General features: G+C 39.4%; 1 protein-coding gene across 1 annotated transcript in view; it reads left to right on the top strand.

Moving 5' to 3' along the window:
• LOC306754921 (ERC protein 2-like) overlaps positions 1-20,949 on the top strand; it is a gene marked incomplete at both ends in the record, with an annotated part of 113,241 nt that overhangs the window by 58,819 nt on the left and 33,473 nt on the right. The window contains 3 exons of the mRNA XM_079239089.1: positions 5,661-5,754; positions 9,991-10,146; positions 13,647-13,811. Of these exons, the coding sequence (XP_079095215.1) occupies positions 5,661-5,754; positions 9,991-10,146; positions 13,647-13,811 (415 nt within the window). The remainder of the gene's footprint in view (positions 1-5,660; positions 5,755-9,990; positions 10,147-13,646; positions 13,812-20,949) is intronic.

Here is a 20,949-nt window from a genome sequence, read left to right as displayed (position 1 = left end):
GAGTAGCTGCGCACATGCACTGTGTTACATTGAGGGATTGTGAACTGATTGGAGAGATGCGAGATTTGGTGTGTCTGCTGGGGATAAATGTCTTTTTAATCACAATGTTTCTGTTGGAACTCAGTCAGCTGACCTAAAACCTATTATCTAAATAGAGGTAGAGAAGAGCAGATGAACAAATAGACACTTTTTCATCCAGTTGGCTGCATAGCAGAGAGTCAGAGATGGATAAGGCGAGTGGTCAATGACCTAAAAGGAGGGATTCAGTCAAAGCCATTTCACAGCACAGATCTCCCAGTGATGTATTGTAATTAACCAGCGATAGCTTTATGTTGTTGGTCTTTTGATTAGTAGTTTTAGTTTCCAGTAGATCTTAAGCTAATTTAGCTGAGTAATTAGTGACACACAGTGCGCTTTGTTGTATCTGTGTCAGCCGTCAACACTGATGCTAAAAGCTGGATTTATTAATTAAAGCTTCCCAAGACACAGTCGCTGATCTCGTGGAGCAGTTTGTTTACACATTATAGACTTAAACAGAAATAAGAAGACATTTTTAACTTATTAGGAGGTCGCTGTGGTGTAGCTCCAGTGAACTTAAGCAGATTAGAACTTAATCATTCTTAAACAATACATGCTTGTAAAGGACACTGTTGCAATTAAACATTTGCTGTTCAGAAAACTGAGCCAGGGTTTGTGATGATGTGAAATGGGAAGAAAATGCTTTATTATTTCTTGTATGTGAATATTAGGCCTTGTTTCTTTTTTCTTCATTCCTTTCCTCTTGGGTACATATTATTAACTAGAGGGATTATTTTGTATAGTCTTCTTCTTATTGCTTTTACAGTTCTATACTTATGAAGTTATAAAGCCCCTACAGTGTGGTATGGGGGCCAAACTTTGACAAATAAATCAGCCTTCCAGTCTCACCCTACCACAGCTACTCGCGAGGTAAGCAGTCTGGTATGTAAGGGAGAGTTTCAGGAAAAGGGAGTTGCGCACATGTGTGTGTCTGTGTGGAGATATATATGTATGAGTCATATAAACCCTTGTATGTTGATGCTGAGTGGAATCGATGGCTGGTAGCTTTGAAAGGCTCATTCACTCTATTTGGCCTATTTCTGTGACTGTAATCAAACTCCAGATGCGGTTTTGCATGTTTATCATATTTTTTACATAAAAATGTTTGTGAACAGCTTGTTTTTTTCTGTTGCAGGTGCACATGCAACAGAAAAACAATCTGTTGCATCCTGTTTGATTGCAGAACTGCAAACAAGCAGCACCTGCAACAGAGAGGAAACATTTAATAACATTAACTGTGTCATAAAATCATATCACACTTTATTACATTTAGATGTGCAGATACACAAACGGACTGGCTTTCTTTTTGTCTTGTCATGGCCACATAAACAATAAAGTAAGGAGGCGAAAATTAAAGTACTGTGTTTCGATAAGACACATCCAAACAACATAAAGCATTTGCGCAACATACATAGTCGTCTGTTTTAAAGCTCTCAGCAATGCTTCAAGGTCAGTGCCTGAGATAAAACGTCTGACTCCTACTCTCCATTCCTTCTACGATTACTTAGTCCCCCTCCTCTTTTTTTCTCTTCTGTATGCTCTCACCTTTTAACACAAGAGGAAAACATATTATTTACATTCGCCTCAGATCATATCTGCCTTTTATTCAATATGAGCCCTGGTCCAGTGTAGTAATAACTGATGTGTCCCTTTCTGCTTGAAATCACAGGATTAAGTTCCACTCTGCTGTTTATGAAAAAGAGACAAGGAAAATGCAATGTTATGAAGAAGGAGATACAAATCAGATTCTTTTTTTTTTTCTTTTAACTTTTATTTGCCCAGACAAAGTCAACTAGAACATTTGCTGCCTTACCAACTAGATATTACTATTCACAGGGTATCCCACACTGAGATTTGGCAGGATCCCAGTATAAACATATTTTTTCCTTCTTGTAGTCAAGTCGCCCAACTTATGCCATTTAATTCCTGTGTTTTCCTCATTTAGGGTTCATCAGCGTTACTTCTGGGGGTAATTTTTTAATATTATATGCAGATTTGTACTTAACAAATACATGCAAAGTCATGGAGGTGGAAGAATGGAAGAAGTGTTAGGGATAAGAAGGAGGGTTAAAAAGACACAGGAAAAGAGAGATCTCCTTTGACAGCCAGAAGTAAAAAGAAGCTGCTTATGTTGGAAAGTGAATGTGTGAAGAGCTCCAGGTGGAAAAAGTGTTGATAAATGTGAAGAGTGGCTTCTTCCTCGCAGCTCTCTTGCTCTCCCTTCATCCTGCCACAAAGAGTCACAGCGTTAAAGTATGATTTCCCCCCAAAGACTTTCCTCACTTCAGTGATCGACATATCACGGCTCTCCCTCGTCTTTTTTCTCCTTGCATGCAGCCGAGTCAGTATGCTCCTCATTCTCACTCTTAAGCGCCCTCATTTGCCTTCACTTTGGTCAAAACACTTAACTTCATTTTGCACTGATGGCTTGATGGGGGTGTATCAGCTATCAGATGGGACCAGTGTGCCTGTTGGTTTATACACCTGTGCCAGTAGCAGTTATGTTTATGATAGCTGATATGCCCTCATGTCGAGTTTGTTCTCCATGGACATGCCTCTAAGCTTATGAAAACACACACAGTAACTTCAAAGATCAGAGTCGAAACAGATTCTTCTACTCAATTTTGCTTTGCATGTGTGCACATGAGCATACTTTATATGTGCAGTTTCTTCCTCATTTAACAGCAAAATTGAAGGATAATCCTGATTTTTGCAGTGCTTTTGAACCCCACCTGTAAAATCTATAAGATGTTTGAAAACCGGCATCAGCTGTTACAAAAGACATGTAAATTAGATAAGTAAACTATATGTAGTTTTCTAAAGGGGAATGTAAATAAAAATAATTGACTACCTCCCGTTTTGCTCTGTTCTCTCTTATTACAATTAAAATTTCTCCAAGGGATTCAAAATGCACTGCGGTAACATGAGAGCATATTAAACACATTTATCATCTTCTTAGCTTCATTTCACTTTGATTGTGTACCAACATTACTTTTCATAACTGACTGACAGACACACACACTATTCTGAGAGTTGTGACAGCTATATTTGCCCACATGTTGGGGCATCTTGTAGGTTTTGCCCAGAATAAACACAACAGTGTGTATGTGGAATAATATTGTGGTGCATTTTAGCAGCTGCTTGGTCAGAGCTTGTTTACCATGTTGGAGAGTTCACTTACGCGTTAATTTGTCACTGTCAACTTTCTCAAATTTTCTCTTTTCTTTTTTATAAAGGCAAGTCTGAGTTAGAAGTCTATTTTGAGAGTGCTTGTAAGAAAATATGCATATGCACGGATTTGCGGGCGCACGAGTCTGTTGCAGTTGGTGTATTGGTATGAGTGCTTGTGTGCACGTCATGCATCCATATTCGTATGTATTTATATGTGAGGATGTCGGTGCCACAAACTGACCAAATGAAAAGGAACAGGCTTCAGTGAGGAGGTAAATACATACACAACCAATAACAGCTGGGTTATTATCAGTGTGGGGGTGTGATTGCACTGTTTCTGTCAGGGTTTATAGCTTCAGTTTATTTTTCAAAAACACAAACCATGGTGTGTGTATGTTGGCACAATTCTGTTTTCTTAGATGTAGACCCACACAGTTAAACTTTTTTCTTTTCTTTTTTACAAAAATGTGTTTGTGTGCATGCAAAAACTTGCATCTCCTGTCTGCTTATGTTTGTGTGTTTTGTTGTTGAAAGATTAACACTGCAGTGTCTCACCTCCATCAGTCAAGTCATGTCTTGTCCCAGTCTGCCTTCGACTAGACACACACTCAGTCTTTGTTCTAAGCTGATTTGCAGCATGTTCTTTGCTTCATTATTTTGCAAAAGAAAAGGGTGGTAGAGCAAAAGCAGATTCATTTAATCATGCATTTTATACGTAATACTACATTTTGTAGTTGCACATATGAAATTAATCCATATATTGTTTGTGTACTTCCAGGGAATATGCTGGTGAAAAATAAAGACATAATATTGAAATTGTTAGCTTTTTTGTCTCTTTTGGACAAGCAATCATCTGTATCTTTGATATGGAGCTTTCAAAGAAGTATGAAATTTAGTTTTTATTTGTTTGCTGCTGAACATATTTGACAACTCTTCTATGTGCAGGTCCTCAAGCTAAAAGATATTTTGCAGGTCTTCTTCCACGTGTTGCTCATTTCAAATTCTCCACAACGTTTCAGTTTGATTTATATTCTACACTTGGCTTGATCTTTTCATAACACACTAATTCTTCATTTTGAGCTAATCCGTGTTGGAGTTGCTTGTGGGTTTAGGATCCTCGACCTGTTAGAAGCTTCTGATGTAGTTTCATCATTATGGCAGATAGCCACACATTTTTCTCCAGCTCTGTTTGATATGATACAAAATATTGAGTTTAATCATAGCCTTAACCCAAAACAAGACCATTTCAACCACCAAACACCTCAGTTGGCTTGAAAGTTTCGTAGTATGATGTTTTTTTTCCTCCTCTTTTCCCATGCATGTCTACTCTTTTTTTGCATGCTTGTCTACTCTTACCTTGGCCAAACAACTCTATTATTGATTTGACTCTGTAGAACACATAATTCCAAGACACCAGATGCCAGATGCACAACACTGTAGTTTTATTACTGTGTGCACAAAGACCAAAAGTGCATACTAATTCTTTATGCCATATTTCTAAAGTTAAGTATTTTGTTTTCAAAATTTCAGACCCCTTTAAAAATGATTCTCATGGTTGCAAGCGTATTTTCCACTGGCAAATCTTAGCCATGAATTTATTTAACATTTCCATCGCAAGTTAATAACAGCTGAAATATCACCACAAAGAAGTTCAGTTTTACCAAATGTGAGCTCTCATTAATGAAGTAGAGAGAAGGAAATCTCTTGTATTTAATGTTCTCAGCTGTGGAATCAGGAGCAGAATAACTATTGAAAGGTAAAAAGCTACAGCTGAGATCAGCATCAGAGGTTAGAATAAACAAAGACATGCACACAAAGACACCATCAGGAATGCAGCAGATCTACTAACTTGCGCAGCTTTGGAGCCTGTGGGAGCCTTATGTTGGATGATGAAACAAGTACCATGTGGTGCCAGAAAAGCTGTTATTCTGATACAATAGGTGCAATCACAACAGACATGCCATCTTTGCTCATTTCTGTTTCACACGACTGGAGCTGCATAAATTCACAACATCGTGCCAATGAGCCCCCTCATCAAAATGATCTGTTTTTATCTTATTCTGTATGTTTTTACTTTTGTTCTGTTCACATATGGTATTGTGTGCATGTATTATTTATGCTACTGGTCCCTGGTTGTTACCTGTAAACAGTTTTGTTTAAAACAAACTTGTCACTTGTTTGTTGCATCACTTTTTTTTTTTTTTATCAATAATTATCTTTTCGAAAAAGGATCACAATTTTCTTTCAGAAAAATGTTTCTTAAAAAACCCAAATCATTCTTCCCTGTCACAAGTATGCAACATTGTCATTTAATATAAAATACGATTTTAGTCTCCCTGATGATAATCATTAGTTGACATTTTATAAGTGACCCTTCTTTAACTGTTGTCCTCTCTTTTCTCTGCCTAAAGGCAAATCAAGTCTCCCAACATCCAGAAACAGATGGTGCCCGGTGAGATGAGGAAAGATGCTCTGACAGATGGACATCCGCACTCTTTATCACAGGTTTGAACATGCACACATGTGGGTCTGTGTGTTTATTTAGAAGTGCACAGTTTTTGGCATCTAACTGAATTTTCATGCCCTTTTCATCACATCAAATTCAGATTTCCTTTTATTTCATCTTACTTTTTTTTGGAAGCTTTTTTTTTCAGAAATGCATCCCTTTTGTTTATGTTTTTCTTCACATTACTGTTTTCAGACATGAATTTTGCTCATTTAAACAGGGACATCATTATATAGTTCTTTGTGCCTTTGGTCTTTCTTTTCCTCTGTAGATCATAGTCCTAAGCAGAACCAGAATCCAGCTCTATTGTCCAAGAGCTGATACACTGTCTGGTACAACAGTAAGCAAAAAATGCCAGGTCACACTTCTTACACCTCTTTACCAAAACAGAGCAAGAGTCTGTTCTTCGTAGAGCTGTTATATTTTCTGTGTATACTGGCACAGAGCATCTAATGTAATTGTTCTGCCTCTAGATAGTGTGTGAAAAGCATATTGTTTCTGAATGCTGCTAAAATCTAACACAGAGTGACTGCCATGTACAGGAATAGTTTCAACAGTCACGTCATGAAGGCAGGCGATGTACACAAAGAGAAAACTTTGAAGATTTCACAGATAATTCAATATATTTTTACAGCCACTGATTTTATATACGCCCCAGTGAGAACATAGAGTTCCAGTATTGTGGGTGATCTGTGATGGTCCACCCTGCTGGTTTCCTCCAATGCTCTGTTTTGTGCTGCTGTTGTAAATACTTTTTTTTTTTTTTTTTTTTGAAAGACTGTAATGGCAATAAGAATACATTGAAATGAATTAGTTTACTGACACATCATTAAGAATTAATCACTTCACTTGCCACAGTTCAACAAAGGAACAGAAATACTGTAGATATGGATGTAAAGTACATTTTGTATGGATGGTAAAAATCCTGCAAACACAAGGTTATTAAGGAGAACTTTTTTTTTGGCCACATTTGGGTGTGCAACACAATGTATTCAGATAGCCTTATTAAACTAAGCACCAGCCTGCACTATCTATTTTATTTCTATTCCCTTTATTTTGCCTTCATATAAAGCATATATTTTTAACTTTCTCCTCTTTTTTAAATAGCAGACACTTTTTTATGTAAAATCAAACAAGATTTGTAAAGTAATTTAAGCTGTGTTGATGGTGACTGAAAATAACCAAGGAATGGAGAGCAATAAAACTTGGCAAAGATATCTGTGTTAACTTAGATAACCCCATCCATTTTGTCTAATGCCTCTTTGATTGGTTGGTTGTGCCTTTAAATCAAATTTCTGAATGGCTAATGTCTAACATTGTTTTGTGAATCCGTCATTCCCATTATTTTAAACTGTGCGTATTCCCAATGCCAGTTAAAAAACGGTATTACCCAGACCAGTCTTAGCAGTTACCAGTTAAGGCTCATGAATCTGGTAATGATTCTAAACACAGCAGTAACTGGAAAACATGCAGGTGGAATGACCATAGCTCAGTACACATGAATCAATGCATTATTATCTGCATTTCAAGAGTCAAGCCAAAGTCATCTTAGTCAAACAAAACATATTGTCGGAGGACCTGAAGTTTACTTACCTGCAGGTGTGCGAAGAAGAAGAATCCAATCTGTTCTGCACAGAGGAACACGCTAAAATTCCTTTGTGCTGGTGACCAAGACTGATTACCTGTAACAGAACATTTAGTTTCAGTTATCACTAAACAAGGTGGTCAGAAACGGTGCTTTTTGTAAAGTTTACATACCTCTGCTACTCATAAATATAATGTAATTAATCACTACCAGTTTTGTTTACTTACGCTACTTAAATATAGAAAATTCAAAAGGATTCACATACTTTGCTTCACATCTGTAATTGATCGAAGAATAAACAGGGTTCTGAAAGTTTTTATAGAAGCAGCAACACTTAAATAAAAAGCTGACTGCGTCTTCCAGCTCACTATATATGGAGATGTTGCAAATACAATATGCACTTTGTATATTGTGCCTGTTTGGGCAGTGAGGTTGTGTTTTGGCCTCTGCCACTCTCTATTTCCCCTGCTCTGTCGCTCCCTCCCTTTATCTGTGGATCCATCAGGAACACAGCACGCTCCAAGGGTAAACACACACAAACAAACTCTCCCCGTCATTCCAGGACAGTTTACGTGGGATAAAGTGATAAAATCTCTTCGCTCCATTGTCTCCATCTCACTATGCTGCACTTCACAAACACAGAGAAAACACACGTCGGAAGTGTTCACTTCAGGCTTTCACACAGGACTGTTATTTCTCTTTTATCACTAACAAAGAGGAATTAGCAACTCTCAGTACTCCCATTTGTTTTGAAATGCTGGGATTAAAGAATCTAGTCTCTTAAGTCCAACACTCAAACAAAACGGGCACATTACAAGTTTTTCCTTCATGGTAGCTTTTCTCGAAAGATGCGAAAGAGCCTAGGTGCACAGCTGTTGGACACGTGCATTCTCTAAGTCTTTGCACATTTATATAAGTTCTTATGATCCTTCCATCAGACCAGAACAACTCAGAGCCATAATGATCCTTCCAAGGGGCCTTGGTGGTGATTGGTGCTCCAGAAGCTATTATCTTTCAGTTTCTTCCGGCTTTCTGTGTCTTTCTCGTCCCCTTTTCCTTTATTTGCACTTTCTTTAAAGCCAATAATATTCTCTTGTTTCATATAAATCTCTTTATGCACATACATATGTGCAGGCACTCAAGCACTGTCGTGTAGTCTCTACATGAACACACACACATACACACATAGACATGCAGGGGTACACACAGCTTTTTAGTTAGGCTGCACATGGGGGTCCTGCAGCGGCAGCCCCATCTCAATGGGGTGCGTGCATGGGTGTGTGTGCATGCTTCTGTGTGCTATGTGGGGTCAGACCAGTACTTGTTGATTCTGGTGCATCGAATTACTGCCCGTCTGTCACATCCAATTACAGTTTTTGACTGTTGACACACACAGCATGCTTCTGTATGTGTGTGCGCGTGTTTGTCGCTTATTTCCAGCCGTGTCGTGCTGACACAACAAACCACAAGTATCCACTTGTAACTTGGCAGTATTTTTATCTTAGTTAAAATTATTGCCATTATTGCAGATTCTTTGTGTATCTCTGTATCATTATAAATTAGCCCATTGTGTTGTTGGGCTGATAATGATGCCAGGATTATACAAGTTTTTTTTCCTGTCTTTGTTATTTGTTAGATGCAAGCGATAAGTCATCGAAACACAACTTGTGCCTACTTGGCGCTACCTTCTGAAATAAGTTCCACCACATCTGGGGAATCTATCACAATTGAAACCTCATGTGTGACCTGTGGGATTGTTTAGGGTGGTGCTCTCTGTGTCTACAATGCAAGCAAAGTTTATTTTCAGCGTGCTGTAACACAGGCAGTGCTTCTAAACATGTGTACATTCATGCTTAAGCTACTTACCTGGATGATCTTTTCATTTTTATGCATTTAATTAGCAGTTTCCAATCACAAAGCAGCCCTTTCTGTGATGTCCAACTAAGACATTTCACTTGTCTTCTGATTTCCCTGTTTTACCTGCACAAAGTAAAAAAAATAGCAAAAACAAAACACAACTGTGCACTACTCTGAGAAAAGTGTGAACGTGCGAACTTCAAAGCAAGTCAATGATTTTGTAGTCAAAATGAAAGTCGGAAAAAAAAAAGAGGAGAAACAGATGGAATCGGGGAGTTTATTATTTCTGTCCAGTGTTTTCTTTCCCAGTTCCATCAACTAGTGTGGAGACAGATCATTTTCTCCCCCTCACCACAGGTGTCAATGAGGCCACACACAAACTGTGCACATTAACGCACACAGTCTATTCACACCAACACCCACAATTTCACAAACTCACACTGGTGTCAGCGTGGAACTCATAGCACTTACAAAAATCGGTCTCCATCACTTATCACTCTCTTCTGCGTCTGTTTCTTTTAAGATCTTGTGTCTTCTCTCACCTCAGCTCCTGTCTTTCTTGTTTTTCTTTCGCTTTTACATGCTCTGAATTCCTCTTTGAAGTCACAGTTACGCCTATTTTGTATTAAAAAAAAAAAAATCTTTCCCTGAAACAGCACAAAACCAGCGCAAAGTTGTTTCCCGTGATTACATTTTAGAACAAAATGCACTCAAAGACAACCACCTCTCTCCCTGGCTTTTGCTGCTTTCCTTCCAAAACGCTTCCTCTGAACTCTTCCTGTCCCCTACCTAGCTTCCACCTGTCTCCACTTCCCAGGATGCCATGCGAGAGACAGCAGAGCGGATCATGGAGTTGGAGAAGGCGCTGAGAGAAAGCATGAACACCTCCGCTCATAGAGAGGCTCTCTGGGCTCAGGAGGAAGCTGCCCGGGTTCAAGCCCACAGACAGGTTTACCTGCTGTTACACAGAGTTGTGGTGAACCCGAAGCTAGCATTTAGATACGTGCATACACAGACACAGACATGCATCTATACACACACAGCCTGCTCAGCTCATCCAGAACCAGGGAAAAAATGTGATGAACTGAACTGCACCACCATGTGGTTTCATAATGTACTGATGTACACGCATCATTGAAACACTCAAAGCTGAATGTAGTTATTAGACAAATATGATTATAACAGAATGGTTGCATTTTGTTTTCCCCTGGTTTTGGCTTTCGCTTTCTAAACCTGCTCCTCTTTATTTTCTTATGGATTGAGATTTAAAAACGAGTGAAGAAATGCAGTAAGTCTGCCTTCATTTTTTTTTTTTTTTCAAGCTTCTTCGCTGGAAATGTAAGCATATGTTTGACATGTTGTACATTCATGTGCCTGTAATCAGAATTTACTAACAAAGCTGTAGACTGCAGGCTTGCAAAACTGACAGAAAGCAGGCTGCCCTTCTAGCCCGTACGTCCTGCTATCTATCTATCTGTCTGTCTTTCTGACTGCCAGCTGCTCGGTCTACATCTTAATACGGCTCCAGAAAGAAAAAAGGAAAAAAAAAAAAAAAAAAAAAAGAGAAACGACTGTGTGTGCTTTTGTATCTGCGTGTGAGTGTAGGTGTGTCTGCGGTGGGAAAGAGAAACAAGGCGAAGGGAGCGTGTTTCCTCCCGGTGTGAGTATGCATTTGAATGAAAATGACCTCGCATTACTTATGAGTGCCACAAGTAATATGAGAGCTATCGGCGGTTAAAACAAGAGCTAACATTTTGAGGCAGAATGATGGCTGTATTGCTTTAAGCCCACTCGCAAGCAGAACTTAAAAGATGAAGAGAGGGGGACTGGTGGACAGAGGGGCCAAGTAAGAGAAGGTCAAATTCAGTTTAAAAAATTCTGTGAGAGCCAATGCTAACTGTGGCTTGTTTTTTTCCTCCTTCGTGTACTTTGCACGCTCAACTTACATTCAGCGTGGATACTGTGTTTATCAAACAATATTTGGAAACACTGAGAAGTCAGAAAGAAAAGTGTATTTATGTCTGCGGGACTTTTCGCACGCAGTGGATGATTCAGCTTTGACCTAAGTTTACCCGTGTGCGAAGGAATCGGAGATCCTTTTTCGACGTTGTGACACTTTAACACTACTTGACCCCAAAAAGCCCATCGTCAACTTGATTTTACTTTAAGTCATTCCAGACTCTACCCAAAGCGAACATAACGAGCCAGCATACAGTCATACTGGCGACTGAACTTTTACACAAACTGAACTAAAATAAAATTACAGCCACAGAGCCGACAAACAGGGAAGGCGTTTGTCTCAGCAAGCACTCCGGCTGCTCGGCCACCGATGCCCAATAGAAGCTGTCAATAGGTTGGCTTTGTGAACTGACATAAAGTTAGAACATAAGGAAAGTCAGCGGGCCATTATCTTAAATTCAGACAGCTGTCAGTCAACTGACTTTAAAACGAGGAGAAGTATGTGTGGAAGGAGTAGAGGGAGAAAGAGACAGATCCCATCTGAGAGATCACCTGACCCTGGCACGGTTTCAGAGCACCCTGCCAAACTCACATTCTCACCCACCCCCCCCTCTTTTTCCCCACTCTTTACTTGATTTTCCTCTTTCTTCTGCCCTCTGTCCCAGAGTAATCAGTCTCATGATGTGTAATGCGCTGAAAGTCTTCCATCAGGCTGACCTGCTGAAACGGAGCATGGGTAATGCCCCGGGTCACTTTTCTTCACACCCCCGTCCTCTTAAGTCTCTCACTTTGTCTCTGCCTCCCTCTGTCTTTTTCTCCCTCATGAAATCGTTTTTGCTCTTCATCCTTGTTCTTTCCCATCTGGCTTCTTAAATTATCTCACACAGTAATCTCCACACTCCCTTTTCTTTCCACTTCTGCCTCTTTCCCTCTCTGCCGTTTGAACTAGGCCTTTGAACCAGGAACACGACGCAAATGGACAAGAGGGATTTGCTCCTTACCTCTGAGCCCTCAATCAGCTTATCAACCAAAGGGGCTTTGGGCCAATCAGTGAGCCTTAGCCTGGCTGGGGGGGCTTTGCCTTGAAGTTGAGCTAAATTAGCACGCACAGGCTCACCGCTAAGCTGATTAGGTCCTTAATATCACTAAAATGCATTGTATTCCTTATTAATGATGTGATTGTGAAGTGAGGACTACCCAGGGTGGTGCACTAATGAGGGGCTAGGATGGGGGGAAGCTGATGGTTGATCGACGTGTGATGGATATGAAGGGAGTTGTGAGTATGACCTTTGACATTTATTGATAATAAGGCTGGTTTGATGTTTATTTAAGGCCTGGAATGAGATATCAAGCATTAAAACAAGATGTGGTTTTAGACATTTAGAGGTCATCTTTTCATCAGATGCGCGATGTTCCCGATGTTGGGGAGGGGGGGTGGGACAACTAGTACTTGTTGCACTGCTGGAAGAAAACATGAGAATTTATGTATTTCTCTGCACGCCATGCTTATAGTCATTCTTCTTTTGTTCCACATGCGATATTCCTGACCAGTCTGCCAGCAGATTATCTGACATCTGCGAAACACACCTACTAAGCTGGAGGATATGGAGGGTGTCCTGAAAATGTGTGAACGATTTGCCCCCTTCTTAAAAGAGGCCCATTTCTTTTTTTCATGTCCTACCCCATGCAGTGGTTTTCCTCAAAACTCTTTATTTCTTTTTTTCCCCTGTTGTTTTTCTCATCACCCGCCTATCAGCTCATTTAAGAGTTTAACTTCAAAAATTTAAATTTAATCTAAACACTTTCAATTAGTCACAAATGATCAAATAATTTATTATTTTGTCCACTTAAGGCAAATTTTAAACCCTGTGTAGTGCTACTTTCTATTGTGAAGCACTTGTTCAGCAGTTACACACTTCCTGTCTTAGGATAATGATGCCCTGAGGTCACATCCTGTCTATCAGGCACTCAGATTGGACACACACGCTTGCACGGCCTGGGGGGCATGTTTGTGCAGAAGAAGGAGATGTACTTGAGAGCATGAGCACAATCCCATCCAACTCCAAAGTAGAACCACGCTTGACGAGAAAGATAAAATAAGTGATGAAAGGTGGGAGAGGAGAGGGAACACTTGTTTCCAGTGCAAGGGTCAGTAGACGTGTCATTCATCTAACCTATGATCCCCTGAAATTTTGCCTACTTCAGGATGTCAACTGCCCATTGATTTTCATATTTAAGCTGTCATTTCATTTAATCTATAAGCATTCCAGCCCACACACACAAATATGCCTCCAAAGAACATTGTTTATCTGATTATTTTACTGTTTCCACATGTAGGTTTGTTTGACTGCTTGAGGACAGAATGGAACATGTATTGGATTTAACATATAATAAATAATTCAATGACTACTTCTTTCATGTTTGAGCAGCGTAATGTGGCTATCCTGGGTTTTCACAACATTTCAATATGTTCTTTCCCCCTTTAATTAGTTGGAGGAACTGATGGGGGCTTTGGAGAAGACTCGCCAGGAACTGGATGCCACTAAACTGCGGCTGTCCTCCACTCAGCAGTGCCTGCACGAACGAGACGGCCACCTCAGCAGTCTTCGTCAGGAGAGACGCAAACAACTGGAGGAGATTCTGGAGATGAAGTTAGTGTCAGACTAACAGTCTTTCTTGCTGTATTTGGTGCTCTAACATTCAATTACATTCAGTGGTAACTCAATCAGACACACCTGCACATTGCCATTCAGTTCTGTGCAACAGCCCTGCCATGTGATCTATTTTAGAAAGATCTTACTGTTCAGGATTAGATAACATTGTTGGCAATGTTTAATTTCAATCATATGTTTATTATTTGGGTCAAATTCAAGTTGCAGATTGGAACCAACTAAATAACCACTGCCCTATTCTCCCTTTTCAAGCATGTGGGCCACTAAAAATCCTGCAGTCCGTTTGTAAAAAAAAAAAAAAACTGTTAAAACATAGCCATGCATGACAGCAGACTCTGCACCATCTGTAAGCATTAAAAAAAAGAAAAACTTGCTCTAAGGTAAGACTTGTAAAAACATAGTTATAAATGTTATATTGCTTTTCTTCCAACAGATCCTCCTAAATACTAAACACTCAAACTTTAAACGCAGTGTCGTGCTTATATTGATTAGTGTGTTTAATTTTTTTTTATCCTTCCCTCTTATGTGAACTAGACTGTCCAGATGTTCAGTCTAGTTAAGGTTATACACAGCCTACAGCTGCACAATATTGTTGCCATCTTGTTTTTAACTACCCCTAATCTGCCCTACTTACCTACAGTATTTCCTTTCTTCCAATTCACATAGTCTGCAACCTCATGCTGCATATATATCTCACAGTCATGGCTCAGTATTTCTCTGAAGATCTGAAAAATATATAGAGTGAAGCAATGGAAATAAAGTGTGATGTAGTGTAAGAAGTACTGGTAAGAACACTAAGATGCTGAGAAAACATAAACCACACAATGTGTTATTAATAGTGACTGATGTAAAGCTGTAGTAATACATAAATGTTTTTTATTTATTTCTTGATTTTTCTTTTTTTTTTTTTTTTATCAAGACTGCTGTGATTCAGTCAGTACTTTAGCATTTTATTTCAACATTTTTATTGTGCCGCAGCAGTTGTGTTGCCAGAGCACAAAAAGTCAGTCTTACTCTGTAAGAGATACTCTTATCCAGTCACCTGATCACATGTGCATGAGTGTTATATAGACATCAGCACCGAGGTGTGCTCTGAAGTAGGGTCAGTTACAGTATAGCTGCCTTGTAAAAAGTAACATTTATTGAGGACAGGTGGTGCGGCCTTAGACAGCAGGTCAGGAAAAAAAAAAAGTGTGTCCGGCTCTATTTGAATGTGTCTCTGTGATCGAGAGGGAGCAAGGAGAGAAGGAAACTTTAGAAAAACTCTGCTCGCATTTCCATATGTGAGCGTGTGTCAGTGGGTATGTGTGAATATGTGGGCGAGCTCAGTGATCTGTCAGTGGGCTGGCTACATGTGTGTCTGCTTTGGGCTTTTCTGATTGAAGGCGCATAGAACCACATATCAGCTTGTCACGTGCCACAGAGAAATGCCTTTAATATCAGCCGTTTGGTACAGTACAAAAGGGAATGGTGGCGCATGTGTGTTGAAAAGACAACTTTTAAGTCAATTATGCTTCTCAGATCGCACTAATTCCTAAAGAATGTCTATACATGTAAAACACCTCTCTGTGTGTGTGTGTGTGTGTGTGTGTGTAGTATGGGGGGCTGATAGAAGAGCGCCTTTGTCTCTTTGTGCAAACACAAACCTCTAACACAAAACATCCTCCTGTCTGTTTCAATTTTCAACAACCAAGTTTACCAAGGGTGCTTGTTTGTAGAAATGTATTGCACGTGATACAGATGTTGTGTGCTTCAGGTGTGCCTGTGAAATTGCAAAGTGCTCAATGGCCCAGCATGTGACTGATATTTTTGTGCTTGTATGGCATTGCACTTAGATTAGTACTTTATTGCTATCAGATGATGACTGAGGGAGAAGTTTAGTGTGATGGTTGGTTGACAAACAGCAACAAAGTATATAAGAATCTTTGCTTTTGCCTTGTCTGCTCTGGTGAGAGCTAATGGAGGGGGCACAGGGGGCATGAGTGTGTGTGGTCTGCTATGCATTGGATTCTGTGTGTATGAAGAGGTTGCAAGCTGGGGTTTGGGGTCACTTATGATGAGGATTAAAGGACTGTTGAATTGCAAAGGGGGGAGGGTGCGCAAAGCTTCGTGAGACTGACATACATCTGAACAAGCCACAAAGATACGCATGCAAATGCACACACAAACTCAGAGGAACTCACATATAATCACTCACGTCTGCAGACATGCACATACTTACACAAATTGTGGCTTTCTGCTGAAGATGGGGCCATGTTACCACAGCGCAGCTCTGGTCCAAGTTAGCACAGGGAAAACTAAACAGGAAAGATATAGAGCAGAGAAAGAGAGGCAACAAGAGGGAGAAAAAAAGGAGTCGGGAGTGAATGCTGAAAAAAAAAGTGACACAAGGAAGGAGGGGAGGGGGAGGCTACACAAACTGAAGTATTTCAAATCTTAGAAATCATGAGAGAAGTTTGATTGTGTGCCAAGTTTCTCCCTCTCTTTTCTGTAATGTGGCATTTGTCAAGAAGGCCAGCTGAATCAAGCTGTGTGAGGCACGTTCCCCAGTGAACCGGGGAGCTTGTGTGTGTTTTGTAATGCGCATGTATGTGTGTAAAAGCCAAGGAGAAAGAGAGAGAGAACTCTTGGCTTTTCAACACTGTTAATGAAAGAGACAAGAGGGGGAAAATAACTTTCAATATCCTCTTAGTGGATGCTGGACTTCCCTTGCTCATAATGTGGACATGTACATGTGTAACAATGGAAGAGAGTGCATTTTCATCTTTGTCATTTCCAGATTTGAAGCCGAAGGCTTTTTATATACAAGGAGCTACGCGGGTCTCCTCTATCACCCCACACCAGATTGAGTTTCCACCATACTGTACAGTGTTCACACACACAGACACAGATGGCCTCCAGAGGAGCTACTCATTAAATGAGTGTGGGGTCAGGGGGTGTAAGTGCACAATAGAGAAATTATGTGTTTGGACATTTTGAACAGTTAGTCATTGAGATGTTTCCATAGTCTGAATTGGATAACACTACATGCCACAACACTGCAGTTACTGAACCCGATCCTCTTGCAGGCACTGGGAATGTGGATGATATTATCTCTGTTTACATTCTGGTGATGGACAAAGATAATAGAGCAATGAAAAGGTAGCGGCAGCTTTGAGGCCAGTATGAGGAGATGTAGAGTCGACAAAGTGGAAATTTTTAAAAGCGAGAAAAGGAGGGAGCCGAACATGTGAGAGATGAAGGAGAAATTGTGCAGACAGACAAAATAAAGACCACAAAACAGTTGAAGGAGGAAAATAGAGGTTGTAGCAGAGAGCTGGGGAGGAAGTGGTAAAGGATGGAAAAAAAAGGATGATAAAGTGAGGGAATGATTGATGGAGGGGCCGATGGATGGAGGAAGGGAGGAGGAGAATGATGGAGAGGGTGGTGGATGAAAGAGCAGGGAGAAGATGGAGTGGAGCTGCGAATATGTGGGAGGGAGCAGAGTGTGGCGGGCATAAAACGGACCAGAAAAAGGGAGAAGCATCGTTCACTGAAGAATCGTGAATAGTGTCACACAACATCAGCCTACAGGCAAACTCAGGAAAAAAGATTTTTATCTTTCTGTTAATAACATTTTCATTGTAATGTAGTTATCAAAATGAAAGAAACAAATGGAGATTTTTCCCGAAGTTTTTCTTAAAATTTTTTTATCATCTTGTCCAGCATTTAAGTGAGCAGAATGCTCCCCTGGGTAGTCTGGATTCTTATTTTATTTTTCTGTTTATTTTGCATAATTGTATTACAAAGGTTGTACGGCTGGACTGGACCGCAGAGGATAGGAGAGGGACAGGAAGAGAATCGAAAAGAAGTGAAAACAGAAAAACACCTTGTAGAGAGAGAGAGAGAGAGAGAGAGAGAGATGGAAAGACAGAATGAGAAAGATAAAAACCTACATACATATACATACGCATGCATACACACCTGCCTATATATGCACATATTCATACACATACACGTTGGATTTATGTTTACCCTGTGGGAGGACGAAGCCATCGACTGTCAGGAGAACCTAGAACTGACAAGCTAAATCAGAAACATAGAAAGAAAGACATAAAAATTTAAAAGATCTAAATTGAGAAAGTTTGTGGATTGATTAAACTGAAGATGATTACGTGAATTTAATGAAAATATACTGATATCTAGTTTTGGTCAGGAATCCCAAAACATCTTGGAGTTAGTTATATCATAGAGATTTGCTCAAAGTGCACACTTTCAGGCTCACTGTCTGGTTCAAAGTGTTCATATCCTAATTGGATCACTGGTAAATAATTTTGATCTCAAGCATCAGATGATGCAAGGACCTGGTTAAGGGTTCTTTGGATGATTTGTATAAAGTTCACTGAATACAAATTAGCCTTTGACCTTTGTTGATTCGGCTCCAAACACGTTCAGTGTCCTGTCATTAGCATTTGAATGATTAGCATATCAACACAGCCGTATTAATGGAAATATTTCTCAATATGTTATCGGTAATAAGCACACCATAAGTTTTATTTAAATAAAAATAAAAAAAAATAAAAACACTTATCTCAATCCATTGTCGAAAATATAAAATTTGAATTGAATATTTGTTAGCCACATAGCAAAACTTCTGTCATATTTTGGCAAGACATCTGCCATCAATGCTCTTCTGATACTGCTGAGTCACTGAGCATCATCATTTCTGAAAACCTTAAAATATGACTTGGGCAATTATAACATGAGGCTGTCTTAAAAAATGGCTTTTCCACATAGTAACTAGAATCCTTTGTCATATGACTGTCTGGATTCATCAGAAAATTATTTTCCATGTTTGTGAATCTTTCACTGTAAATGTCTTCTTGGTGTTTTTCTTCTCTTTATGTCTTTAGTTTTGTCTTTAGTTATTAATCTGCAGTCCAGTCAAAGTGAGATCAAGGGATCTGACTCGTCCATGACACACTATGTAACTTCTTTATCTTTAAGTTCCTGCAGGTTGCTTTGTTATTTTGGGTCTGTAGGTCTGCATGAAGCTGAATCAAAATAGACAGTGTATCCGCACACACTTCAGAATTCATCTGCTTCTGTTTTCTGTCAGATCATCAATAAACCAGAGAATTTCTGCCAGCCATACATGCCCACTCCATCATATTTTACTTCATAAATGATATTTTATGCTTTAGATCCGTGAGCCATTACAACCTTCATCCTCCTTTTGTTTTTTTTTTTTTTTTTGTTTTGTTTCCATCATCTTTTTATGGATTGCTCTCAGTTTTATCTCACAAGAAATGTGATTTTTTTGTATTATAGATTTCTTTCAGTTCAGATAAACCAACTAGTTTAACTAGTTTAAAAAGAAGAAAAAAGATTCAAGTTGCTCTCTACAGTGAATCCTTCGTATTAGTTCTCACGAGGTCTTTGTACCGAGGCAAACTTAGTTACAACTTTCTTTATGCTTGTTGGGGTGTTTTTCATTTGGCTAGAAAGCAATCATCCACCAGAGTTGCATCTTGTAAATGACCAGGTCTTATTAAACAGCTGCATTCAACGATGCATTGTGTGTTTTCTATTTTCCACAGTGTACCAAACTGAATCTAAATGATTTGGACTCTAAGCACAAGTGAAGATGCTTCAAAAACTTCATGTGCTTTTTGCATTTTATTTATGCAGGAAGAAAAAAAGAGACAGAATAAATAAATATTTGTTACAACAACTCAACTTTAAAGCACAATTTCTTCTTGGAACACTCACATGTTGCTTGTCAAAGAATTTGGCAGGCAGGTCGTTGGATCATCTTGTAGAGCTTACTGCATTTGTTCTGTGGATTTAGGCTGTCTCCATTGTTTCTTTCTCATCATGAAATTTCCAGCTGGTCTAGATGATGTTCAGATCAGGTATCTGTTAGCATCGTGTTTCCTGTTACAGGACTCAATGCTCAGCAGAAGGCATCTAAATATAGTGACAAACTGATCAGACTTGCCCTGATGAGGCTGACTGATGAATGGCAATGCCTATACATGTGTGGGTAGTTGGATAGTCATTAGGTTTTATTTACAAACATGGATAAACTAATTGTTTTTGTTGTTGACCTCAGAAGGGTAACTATGGTACTGTGCATTGTACATATTAAATACAAGGTGGTTCAGACATGTTAAAAGGGTTCCATGAATATCATATTGAATAATAAAACTAACAACTCTTCCCCTAAACCGAATCAGTTTGGTACTTGATATATACTTGCTCCATGTCCATTTTTTTATGTCCATTTTTCAAAAGCAAAATTAGGTCAAATATCAATAATATATCTATAGCTAAAACTAATTTCTTTTTATCATGTGATTCATTCAAACTGACACCTTGAGCAAAAGAAAATCAGTAATTCTACCTAGTGGACTATAATACGACTATAACCCCAGGTTAAGTTCTGTCCATGATGTGTTCATGTAGCCATCTGTTGGCTAGTTACTGTAACTTTTGCCATAATGAAGCTTAGAGCAATAGTAGCGTTATGACTTTCAAATCCCCAATGTAGACATCCTGTCTGCATAGCCCCATCACCATGGTTACAAGGACTAAACACACAGAAAGACCAGCTCCACTAGCAAGGTCATGTCCCCGTTCACTGATCTCTCCGAGGGGCCTACAACACACACACACACACACACACACACACACACACACACACACACACACACACACACACACGTGCGTGCACACAGCCTCACAAACCTAAAAACTCGGCCACAGATTTGGACATCCAGATAGAGCGTACACTCTTTGAACATTTGCACAATAAAAAGTGTTTTATTTTGTAAAGCCAAGCAGTGTTGTGTTCCTATTTCTTTCAGATCCTTTGAATTTGGAAACTTTTTAATGATACTTCTAAGCTGACTGAGACAAGAATGCCATCACAATTTTTGTGAACCAAATCTTAAAGTACTTACTTACATTACTTCCACAACTAAATGTACATTTACACAAGCAGTGGTATCACAGTGCAATTGCAATAAGTAATGATGAGCTTTAGAGGGTCATTGCAGCATATGAATGGGATTCTCTGTTTTGCAGTGATGAAGGGGTGTTGACCGCACATCACCTTCCTCTCTTTCTTGGCAAGTTTG

This window comes from Telmatherina bonti (genome assembly GCF_933228915.1).
Source record: "Telmatherina bonti genome assembly, chromosome: 4".
NCBI lineage: Eukaryota > Metazoa > Chordata > Actinopteri > Atheriniformes > Telmatherinidae > Telmatherina > Telmatherina bonti.
The sequence above is the reverse complement of the archived record's forward strand: the minus strand, read 5'-3'. Positions and strand labels throughout refer to the sequence as shown.